Source organism: Cynara cardunculus, assembly GCF_001531365.2.
Source record: "Cynara cardunculus var. scolymus isolate 2C chromosome LG 3, CcrdV1, whole genome shotgun sequence".
In the NCBI taxonomy this organism is placed as follows: domain Eukaryota; kingdom Viridiplantae; phylum Streptophyta; class Magnoliopsida; order Asterales; family Asteraceae; genus Cynara; species Cynara cardunculus.
In genome coordinates this window covers 7,437,554-7,450,053 of record NC_037530.1, presented here as the reverse complement: position 1 = coordinate 7,450,053, position 12,500 = coordinate 7,437,554, and the positions used below count along the sequence as shown (strand labels likewise).

Below are 12,500 nucleotides of genomic sequence, written 5' to 3'. Positions count from 1 at the left end.
GCTTAATCAAATAAGAACTGAATTGTTTGTAGTAACTGTGAGAACCAATCTCAACCACATATTATATAATCAATGGGTAAGATTAAAAAGAATCTTAATTAATGTATTTCTATAAATAAATTACTGTCATTTAATGAMAWTATATGAAMAADKGCAAGATGGTCATTTTGTACGTTAATATTCTTGTTCAATTGGAATCCAAATATAGTGAAGATACTTTCCTGTATTTGAGACGGAGAAGATTGCCTTAAGCCCTAGAGTAATCTCAATTTGTACTACATTGTGGTACATTTAGTGATGATCATAATCTGTTAGAAAATGGTGTGATACATTGTGATAACATTTAGCCTTTGTAATAATATTTGACTGGACATTGTGATAATCAATCTGTGCTACATTGTGGTAACAGCACATCTGCTACATAAAATCTGCAGATGTATTAACAACATTAGTACAAATTGATGTGATACATTGTGATAACATTCTTAAATATTATGGATATAATCTTCAACAAATATGTGTGATTTCATGTGATTCATCAGAATAATGAACATGTTTACACAAATGGATTTATTTTTTTGAAATTATTTCACTAAATGATATTAATATTTTATTTTAGGAATGTAAATCAATATTATTTATTTTATTTGAAACGGTTGCATTTAAAAAATTAAAATTTAATTTTAAATTAGGAATTGACTAACATACCCTTTTAATTTGATTTTAATTGTATAATTAATATGTTAAAATGATTGGTTGAGATTGGTTCTCACAGTTACCACAAACAACTCAGTTCTCCCTTGAATACGCCCCCATATATATATATGTGTATATATATATATATATATATATACAGGGCCTCATTCAAGGGAGAACTAATTAGTTTGTGGTAACTGTGAGATCCAATTTCAACCACAAATCAACGAATAAATTAGAAAATTAATAATTATGTTAGTTTGAGTTAAAATTATAATTAGAGGACATTTTAGGTATTTTTTTAAAAACTCCTCTCTCCTCTCTCCTCTTCTCCTCTCTCATCTCTCATCTCCTCGACTGTATTTTACCTTCACTCCAATCGCACTTATTGATATAACAAATGGTTCACCTATCGTGGGTCTTGCGATGGGAAGTTTGAAGTTTAAAGACTCCATCATCAATGTGTTCGAAGAAGAGAATGATGATTTAGAACACCCAATCAAAACAGGCCACGACTCTTGGATCTGGTGAGTCTTTATTAAGAGGCCAAGTGAAAACCCTCCTACAAAAAAGTCGAAGAAGAAGGTGTGATCTCAAAGATTTCTTTCGAACACAACCCTTTGATCCATAAATGTTTTATGAACTCTCCGGTTGTTGTTCTTGCTCCAACGCCTGCTAATACGCCTCAAGCTTATAACTTTTCAACTAACAACAATGCTTCTGAATCCTTGAATGGAGGGTTTGGGTGTTGCAGTGGTGTTGAAGCTGTTGTTTTTTATGTAAGCTTGGAGGACGGCTCTTTCACGATGAAAGAGAAGAGTAGGGTTTTATGATTATAAACATTATCAATTTACCCTTTATGTTATTTTAGAATATAACATTAATTATTTAAATGATTGGCTCACATTGGACCTCACAGTTACCACAAACTAATCAGTTCTAATTTGATTAGTCCCCTATATATGTATATATATATATATGTGTGTGTGTGTGTGTGTGTGTGTATATATATATATATATGTATATGTAGGACGATAATCAAATGAAAACCTTAATGAGGTTGAGGACCATGGGAACTAATCTCAATCATTCAAGGGTTTTAATCAAAGGTCATCAAACATGGTGACATTTTTGTAATATCTGTAAAAATCCTATCTAATCTCACTTCTAATCTAATAGTTTTTCAGAGGAAAATTGGTATTGAGATTTCAAATACATGCTCCACTTTCAGATCGTTAATTCTCCCCTCAGTCCTTACCCATGAAGAACAAACAATATTGATTGGAGAATAATACCTCAAATTCCAACAACAGATCTTTTACGACTTCATATACATCGAGAAATTTGAACAATCTCACTGGCGCTCTGCTCTCCATTGCAATTCCATTAGCTAAATTTAGCAGTTCATTGGTGGAAACCCTACATATATCCATGAAGGAAAGATCGGCGGTGGCAGAGTATCCGAAGACGCGATCGTAGAGGCATCGCTTGCTTGGGAAAAAAACTCGAACCGCCATGTTATTGTTTTGACCCACTTCTCGATTTCGACATCATTGTCATCATATTCAAGAGCTTTACTCAAATTTTGTAACCTTAAAACCCCTAATCTAGAGAGGCTTTCTTCTAAGAAATCCCTCCGGCATACAAGCGAACACTCTTTCTAGATAAATTTTTAGTGAGCAATCATTGTTGTGAAAAAATATTTTTTGCACAATTCTTAAAGCTGACGCAACATTTAAAAAATTGTGTTAGAAATTGTACTATAATAAATGGTCTGAAAGGTAATATAACAGTGGATGTACAAACCAAACTCTCATCAGTTAAATAAATACACTGAAACTGTAAAATGAGAAATTCTTGATTTTGACATATATAAGAGAGGAATGTATAGGAGGGTTTATTTAAGATATAGATGAGGTTTATTTGGTCTAAACTTGAATCGGATCGGATCAGATCCAAAATTTCGATATCCAAATTGGATCGGTTGATTAGCGGCTAACAATTCAAAATCCAATAAAATCGAACCTGTTCAATCCAATTATCATCCAAATATCAAGGATGTATATTTTATATCATATTTGTATTTGGTATTTTTCATGTACAAGACCTGTATTTTTCTTATGTTTTATGTTGGACTTTAGATTTATATTAATATCTTGTAGTGTTTTTAAGTGAAATATATGGAAAATTGGTTCAAAATATTTATTTATCCAATAAATAACCAAATCGAATATCCATTTTGACCGGTTCCGTCCAAACCCATTGCATGTGAACCGATGAACCCCCATGTTATGCATGTGGTAACATCTTTGTGAGATCATAACTTTTAATTTATAACTCGAATCGAGATGAATTTTTTTAAGTTCTTATTTCCTTTGAAATCTACATGTCAAACTTTAGTGATTGATCAAGGAAATATCACTGAGTTATCATGTTTTTTTCAAGTATGACTCATGTATGCATCATGTAACATATTTCCGTACTCATAAGCTTTTACGATTAACTCAGATCATGTTGATTTTTCAGTTTGCTTAGTCTTTAATATTATATGATGGAAAATTTTGGTGATCTATCAAGTAAGTATTAAGGAGTTATTGTTTTTTTTTTTTGGATACTACATGCATACATGAGTCATGCTTCTGCTATGTGTAGCAAACTAGTTGATTACATTTGGTAAAAATAGCTGATAAGCTAGTTAAAAAAATGAAAAAAGACATGTTAACAAATTAGTAAATTTATACATAATATAAATTATATGGTAAAGAAGATTAAATAATAGAAGATGTTAATTAATACTATTGAGTTTGATTTAATATATATAAAGTAAATTACATCATGGGTCCTTATGGTTTGCTCAGAATCTGGATATGGTTTCTCTTTCAAAACAATCATTGGACATCGTCTTGGTTTGTATTTCGTTTCGAGCTAGGTCCCTATTACTAATGAAATTGATAAAAAAATCCGTCAACTAATTAACTAAGGGACACTATAGTTTTTATTTATAACTATTTTTGTAAAAAAAAAATATATTTGATATCATTAGAAGGGTACTTGTGCAATGCATCGAGACACATCTCGATTTCAATATTTCATTTTATCTTTTTTATGTTGATATAATATGTAAAAATAACATAAAAATTTAAAAGTTCTTGTTTTTTTGTGTAATTTTTTAAATTCAATTTTTTTATTTAATTTAATTTAGGTTTTGTAACGAAGTAAGTTAATTTAGATTTAATAATATAATTTTTTATAAAGATAATAATTAAATATTTTGGTAGAACTCAATGATTATCCTAATTATATTTTAGATTTTTTATGTTTAAAATAAGATGTTTATCTTGTATTTGATTATGTTTATTTGCAGTTAGTTACATAAATTCAAATATGAAGCTTTAATAAGTTGTATTTAAGCACAATTACTTGTAATCTTGAATTTTAAGTAAAATTCATCAATAAACAGTACTTCGTGCATAAAAAATAGTTTATAAGAGTTTTTGTCAAATGTTTTATAATATAGTGTATATATATAGATACTTCAAGGCTTCCAAACCTCCACCCAAAACAGGAAAAGTGTCCCTCCATCCCCCCTCCCTCACCCACAAATCCACGACCATCTTGTTGTCATCTTCTCCGATGAGAAAAATGGGAAGCAAAAAATTAAAAATAAAATTTTTCACTTGACTTTAGCTCTAGACCTCTCTACATCTTCAATGCACATCAAGAACATCAAATCAGAACCAAGAACTAGAGGACGGGGGAGATAACATTATATTCATTGTACAAACAAAATACCCCAAATCAAGCTCAAGATATCGAACTCCATGAGGTTGGTTGTAGCGTTTCTTTGCTCACAAACCCGAAGAGCTTTACCCATTGTAGTACTTTCTCCCCAATCAATGTACAACGGTTTTCCTAGTTCCATAACCAATAACCCTTGGAGCTTCATCTCCTCGAGGTCGAATCAGCCATCCCCAATTGTAAAAGTTATCGATAGCAGATTAAGACTACCCCAAATAGCTGAGTTTTGGATCTTGAGGCCAACAACAAATGATCGATGAATTTGCTAGTCTATAGTTCGAACAATAATGGTTTTGAAGCAACCCAACCCAAAACTTTGAAGCAACCCAATGACTAGTTTGAAGCAAATTAGAACTTTTGAAGCAACAAACCCAACACGAAATAACTCAATTTAAAGCAACCCGATGTCTAATCGAGTTGTAAAATCATCAAACCGTAGGTAATTTGTTGATACTGGAACTTATTTCTTGGATTTAATATGATTGTTTCAATATGAATCCAAACCTAGAAAACAATCTTGAGCAAGATGTTGATTTTGATTTTAAAATCATAATGCTATATGTGACTCTAAAATTAATTTGTGAATCAATTAAATAGTTAATATGTGAATGACTTAAAAATAGTTCATATGTGAATCATTCGGGTTGACATATGCACATATAATCCATTTTTGAATTGGTTAAATAGTTCATATGTAAATTATACGGGTTCACATATGCACATATAGTTCATATGTGAATCATATGGGTTCGCATATAGTTTGTGTAAATCACATGAGTTCACACAAGCACATATTATAATTTGTTTGTCACATTTTTGTAAAAGTTACAAAACTACTCATTTATCTTCCACCTAGTTGTTATCATACGAAACGAATTATCTGTTGCTGCACAATTAACCCTCAAATATTGACTGTTAATTTTTTAGTGGAAGGGTTATGATTGTTGGAATATTTTCTATTTTATGTGGCCTTAGGACCATTTATGTTATAAATTGTGGTAAATAAAAATATTTATGGTTTATACCCTTAATTATACCATCATGTCATAATTAGTTACTTGATGGAAGTAACTGCCATATAAATAAGATGGTAAAGTTATTTTTTCTCTTAAATGCTTTCTCACGTACAGGGGATATTCAAGGAGAGATCAAAAACTCTCTCTCTCCAAAAACACTATAATTTTATCCTCTAAATCTATCCATCAAGAAGAAGGCATAATAACGAGAATAAGATTTTGAAGTCATATCGTGATAATGGTGTCYTCTTCGTCAATGAACAATCCTATCAAGATTGGCTTTCCAAGTAAGTTTTAAGTTTATGTTTTCAATTGAGATCATGTGATTAAATCCTGTTATGTGATTAATGTGATTAACATGTGGTATCAGAGCGTGGTTTTAATTTATGTAATATGCCCTAATAATCATGAACCCTAATTGTTATTTCACGATATGCGTATATACATATTCTTACATTTTGCAATCGCCTTCATCTGTTACATGAGAAAAAGGAATCTTCCTGTTCTATTAATAATCATCTACAAATGCTTTTGTTTTTCCTTGGTTTACGAAGACAAAGATTAACAAAAAGAAGGGGGTAAACCCCACTGTTGTTATCGCCACTTTCATGTAAAGTGATTTGCCCTAATTTTTATTTTATTTTTTATGTACCAATCACAATCACATATTCACTTTTATTAAAACCTCACTTGGTTTTAATTTATTAGATGTTGTACCAATTTTATGATGTACGTACTTACATTACGTCAAATGAATATTTATCTTCAAGATTTTATGAAAAACTTCTTGTCCAAAATATTCATTATCGACTTAAGTAATCGGCCCAACGGAAGATTACTGAAAGTAATGTCTAATAATGTCGGATTATAAATCGTTTAAATTGTCACTCAATGAACCCAAAGGCGAATTGGTTGATAATTTAATTGATGAATTATTAGCATAATATTCTTTTATTACATCTCTGCCCAAAGGTGATATGTGATAAYTGTGCATGCTTAGTTTAGTTATGGGTATCTCAAGTTTGGTTGTCAACCGAACCAACGTGAGGATGATAACCGGACACGATATCTTATAAAACCTATTATTTTGGTGTTTATAATAGGTTATATGTTTACACTGATATGCTTCATTGATATGTTTATATCCTGTTAGATCATTTAGCTTCATCTATGCATATATCTAATATCCCTATTATTTCAGCATCCACTTTAACACCTAGTTACGGCATTGAACCATTGACTGGTACAAACTTTGCCACATGGAGGGACTCAGTGAAATTAACTTTAGGAGTGATGGATCTTGATCATGCATTACGTACCGATCCTCCTGCCGCACTTAATGATAAGAGTACGGCAGAGCAAAAGCGTTTGCATGAACAGTGGGAGCGATCAAATCGCATGTCTCTCATGATAATCAAGAATTCCATCTCTGTAGCTATTCGTGGAGCCATTCCTGACTCGGACAACGCAAAAACCTACTTAGACTCTGTGGAAGAACAGTTTAAGGGTACCTCTAAGGCTCATGCAAGTACACTAATTCTCAAGATGTTAACTTCTAAATATGATGGCATTAGTGGTGTACGTGAGCACATCATGATGATGAGTGATATGGCAAATAAGCTCAAAGGTATGGATATGGAGATTAGTGAAGGATTTCTGGTTCACTTCATAATGACTTCTCTTCCTACACAGTTTGGTCCTTTTAAGATCAACTATAATACACAAAAGGAGAAGTGGAAGATGAGCGAACTAATCGCCATGTGTGTACAAGAAGAAGAGCGCCTTAAAATTGAAAAACCCGATGTTGCTCATGTCACCACTATAACTCCGTCTAAGAGGAAGGGTAAAAGCCTAGAAGGGGAAAGTTCTAAAGTCCGGAAAACAGGTGCAAGTACAAGCTCAGGTGTGAGTAAATTTAAGGGTASWCCCCGTTGCAAGTTTTGCCACAAGAAAGGGCACTTTCAACGGGATTGCCCTAARTTCAAAGAATGGTTAACAAAGAAAGGTAATCTTTATACTTGTATGATTTATGAATCTCTTAACATTAACGTTCCTTTAAATACATGGTGGATTGATTCTGGTTCCATGGTACACATTTCAAATTCTTTACAGGGATTCCGTACAATCCGGAAATTGGAAAGAAACCAAAGAACGATTAAAGTCGGGAATGGAGCTGATTTAAACGTGGAAGCTGTAGGAACCTTAYCTTTATTACTAGAAGGAGGTTTCTGTTTAAATCTGTATGACACTCTGTATGTACCGAGCATTACTCGGAATCTAGTATCATTACCTAAGTTGAATGATTATGGATATGCATTTACTTTTAATGAAGGTAAAGTTACTATTTATTTAAATTCTGATATTGTTGGTTTTGGTTGTTTAGAGGGAAACCTCTTTAGATTATGTTTAGATGATCAATTCTCAAAATCTTTATTATCATTCAATGTGAATGATAACTTGAATAAGAGAAAGCGAGATATTGAAAATTCATCGATGTTATGGCACAAACGCTTAGGTCATATATCACGAGATAGAATGTTAAGACTCGTGAAAGATCAAGTGTTACCGAATCTCGATTTTTCAGATTTTGATAAATGTGTTAAATGCATTAAAGGAAAAATGATAAAAGGGAATAAGAAAGGTTCCACAAGAAGTTCTCGGTTATTGGAAATAATCCACACCGACATTTGTGGACCTTTTCCCGCGGACATAAGTGGAAATAAATCATTTATTACCTTTATTGATGATCATTCACGCTATATGTACTTGTACCTAATTAAAGAGAAATCTGAAGCACTTGAAATGTTTAAAACATTTAAGGCCGAAGTTGAGAATCAACTTGACCGCAAAATTAAGGTAKTCAGATCGGATAGAGGGGGTGAGTTTTATGGTAGACATACAGATGTGGGTCAAGTTCCAGGGTCTTTCTTTGACTTTTGTAAAGATCACGGAATAGTGAACCAATATACCATGCCAGGCACACCTCAGCAAAACGGAGTGGCTGAGAGGAGAAATAGAACACTTATGGACATGGTACGAAGTATGTTGGCAAACACTAACCTACCTCAATTTTTATGGACTRAGGCATTAAAAACGGCGGTTCACATCCTAAATAGAGTTCCTTCTAAAGCTGTTCCTAAAACTCCTTTTGAAATATGGGCAGGGAGGAAACCAAGCTTAAGGTATCTAAGGGTGTGGGGTTGTCCGRCAGAAGCTAAAGTGTACAATCCTCTATTAAGAAAACTTGATATGAAGACCATAAGTTGCTTCTTCATTGGTTATCCCGAACGATCAAAAGGATACARATTCTATTGTCCTTCACATACTACTCGGATAGTAGAAACACGACATGCCGTATTTCTTGAGAATTGTGAAAATGATGATAGTATTGAAAATTGTGGTATAGATCTTCAAGAGGTTYGTGAAGAAACACCACTAATACATGTGCCTGTTTCGATAAATACACCACTTGAAGACTCCAATGTTCAACCTATGTCTCATAATGAAAGTGTAACAAACTTAGAGACAAATGTTGAAATTCCACACATTSAGAATACTCAAGAAATTAATATTGAGCCTCAAGAAACTCACCAGTCTTTAAGGAGATCACAAAGAACTAGGCGACCCACCGGTTTTGACGATTATGTTACCTACTTAAATGAGGTCGATATTGACTTAGGAAAATGTAACGATCCTATATCCTATAATGAYGCAATAAATAGCAAACAATCTTCTCATTGGAATGAAGCTATGATTGATGAACTAGATTCTATGAGTAAGAACGATGTATGGGRACTTGCTGAATTACCAAAGGGTGCGAAACCCGTAGGATGCAAGTGGGTCTTCAAGACTAAACTTGACCCAAAAGGAAACATCGAACGTTATAAAGCCCGATTGGTTGCTAAAGGATATACTCAAAAGGAAGGTATAGATTATCAGGAAACATTTTCTCCTGTTTCAAGAAAAGATTCCTTACGGATCGTGATGGCCCTCGTAGCTCATTTTGACTTAGAGTTACATCAAATGGACGTTAAGACCGCTTTTCTTAATGGAGATTTACATGAAGATGTTTATATGGCCCAACCTGAAGGGTTTAAGCTTAAGGGTCAAGAACATCTTGTTTGTAAACTGAAAAAGTCAATCTATGGGCTTAAGCAGGCATCTCGTCAATRGTACTTAAAATTTGATGAAGTCATGAAGAAAAATTGCTTCATTAAAAATCAAGTGGATCAATGTATATACCTCAAGATGAGTGGGAGGAACTTTGCTATACTTGTCCTTTATGTCGATGACATTCTATTGGCAAGTAATAATGTTGATTTRTTGCATGAATCAAAACGCTTTCTTTCACGTCAATTTGAYATGAAAGATCTCGGAGAAGCCTCTTATGTCATAGGAATAGAGATCCACCGAGACCGTACCATGGGGACATTGGGATTGTCCCAAAAGGGGTACATTGAGCKTGTACTTCATCGATAYAATATGCAACATTGCTCTCCCTCAGTTGCTCCTGTAGTTAAGGGAGATGTTTTCAGTTCTTTTCAATGTCCAAAAACAGAGGTAGAAAAGGAACAAATGARGTTAATACCTTATGCTTCTGTAGTCGGAAGCTTGATGTATGCTCAAGTTTGTACACGTCCCGACATCGCTTATATAGTTGGTATKCTAGGCAGGTATCAATCTAATCCAGGCCTAGATCATTGGAAAGCCGCTAAGAAGGTGTTGCGATATCTTCAAGGGACTAAAGATTACAAACTAACTTTTAAAAGAACAAATGATCTAGAAGTCGTTGGATTTTCCGACTCTGATTTTGCAAAATGCAAAGACGATAAAAAGTCGACTTCGGGATATATTTTCATGCTGTCAGGTGGGCCTATTTCGTGGAGGAGTCATAAGCAGCAATTGACGACAACTTCAACTATGATGGCAGAGTATGTTGCTGTTTATAATGCGACATGCCATGGAATGTTATTAAGAAACCTTATAAGAGGACTCAAAATCGTAAACTCCATATCAAGGCYATTGAAGATATACTGTGACAATTCTGCAGCCGTAAGCTTTTCGAATAGTAATAGTTCAAGTGGGGCTGGATTATATCTCGATACAAAGTACTTATTTGTACGAGAACGAGTAGAGGAAAACAACCTTTGTATCGAATATATAAGCACTCATGACATGCTAGCGGATCCGATGACGAAAGGTCTTCCACCCAAAGTATTTCAAGAACATGTCGTCAAAATGGGTTTAGGACGAGATCTTATATAAATTTATTTCTAGCATATTGCTTTAGTAAGTTTTATGTACATAAGACAAGTGCTTGATTATAATTTCCTCGTATATATTATTGAAGTTTGTCTAKAATTATGAATTATGCGCATTTAGGTTGATTCATAGACAACTATGTTATTTACCACATTATGTCTTTGAGATTTTGACTTGATATATTCTTGATGCTCTGTATATATATATATATATATATATATATATATATATATATATCGTAGTATGATTGATGGGGTTCTCATGTTGATATTGACATGCATGAATGTATCTTTCTGCTATGGTATAAGTACAAAGTATCATGAGTATTTATTCAACCAAACTTATGATGAATCTAATTATAAATGGTCACTAGTCCAAGTGGGAGAATGTTGGAATATTTTCTATTTTATGTGGCCTTAGGACCATTTATGTTATAAATTGTGGTAAATAAAAATATTTATGGTTTATACCCTTAATTATACCATCATGYCATAATTAGTTACTTGATGGAAGTAACTGCCATATAAATAAGATGGTAAAGTTATTTTTTCTCTTTAATGCTTTCTCACGTACAGGGGATATTCAAGGAGAGATCAAAAACTCTCTCTCTCCCAAAACACTATAATTTTATCCTCTAAATCTATCCATCAAGAAGAAGGCATAATAACGAGAATAAGATTTCGAAGTCATATCGTGATAATGGTGTCTTCTTCGTCAATGAACAATCCTATCAAGATTGGCTTTCCAAGTAAGTTTTAAGTTTACGTTTTCAATTGAGATCATGTGATTAAATCCTGTTATGTGTTTAATGTGATTAACAAATACTTCAATCGAGTTGCATGATTCGGCTAATGCTTGATCCAGTAAATTTAATGGTGTTTTGTCTTTCCACAAACCCCAGGCCTGAAAGAAATGTAGGCATCAAGATTAGTTTTCAAAACAAAAGGAATTAAGATTTGGGTTTAAAGAACTTACGTAGGATATAAGGCTAAAGGCTTGTTGATTCTGATAATAAGCGGTGTTTCTTTTACCACTAATAATCTTGAGTACAACTACTCCAAAGCTAAAAACATCGGATTGTACTGAAAACAAGCCGTTTAGTGCGTATTCTGGAGACATATAGCCGCTGCAAATGAACAACACCATAATCCATGTATATCATCGATACAAGTCCACATGTTCTAAAGATTCAAGAGCTACAATGGACTCGAAGGAACACGATTATTTTCCCAAGGACAAGTTGCACAAATTAACAAGTTCAAGAAATATTTGGCCGTACAAAACTAGCTTAACCAGATTTGGGTGCAATGCACTTACTAGGTTCCGATAACTCTGCCCGTTCTAGCTTCCGTTTCTCTACCTTTAACTATCTTTGCTAAACCAAAGTCTGAAATCTTGGGAGTCATCTCCTTGTCTAAAAACACATTACTCGTTTTCAAATCTCTATGAATAATCCTCAATCGTGAATCTTGGTGAAGATAGACAACTCCTCGAGCAATACCCATGATGATATCGAAGCGCGTTGCCCAGTCAAGACACATACAAAGTGTCCTATCTTGAAATCAAAATCACAATTTCAGATTGTTGTGTTGATGTTAAAGTTGTAAATAAACGAGTTATATATACACAAATTAAGGCTAACCAAATATGAAACGGTCCAAGCTTTTATTAGGCATGTATTCATAGAGTAGTATCATTTCATGATCCTTCATGCTGTATCCCAAGAGC

The 12,500-nt window shown here is 33.3% G+C and overlaps 1 protein-coding gene across 1 annotated transcript in view; it reads right to left on the bottom strand.

Moving 5' to 3' along the window:
* Positions 1 to 11,486: 11,486 nt before the first annotated feature.
* Positions 11,487 to 12,500, bottom strand: part of LOC112508713 (G-type lectin S-receptor-like serine/threonine-protein kinase At4g03230) — an 8,143-nt gene continuing 7,129 nt past the window's right edge. Inside the window, exons 11-14 of the mRNA XM_025113422.1 lie at positions 12,415 to 12,498; positions 12,090 to 12,327; positions 11,748 to 11,898; positions 11,487 to 11,675 (exon numbers count right to left, since the gene is read on the bottom strand). Of these exons, the coding sequence (XP_024969190.1) occupies positions 11,487 to 11,675; positions 11,748 to 11,898; positions 12,090 to 12,327; positions 12,415 to 12,498 (662 nt within the window). The remainder of the gene's footprint in view (positions 11,676 to 11,747; positions 11,899 to 12,089; positions 12,328 to 12,414; positions 12,499 to 12,500) is intronic.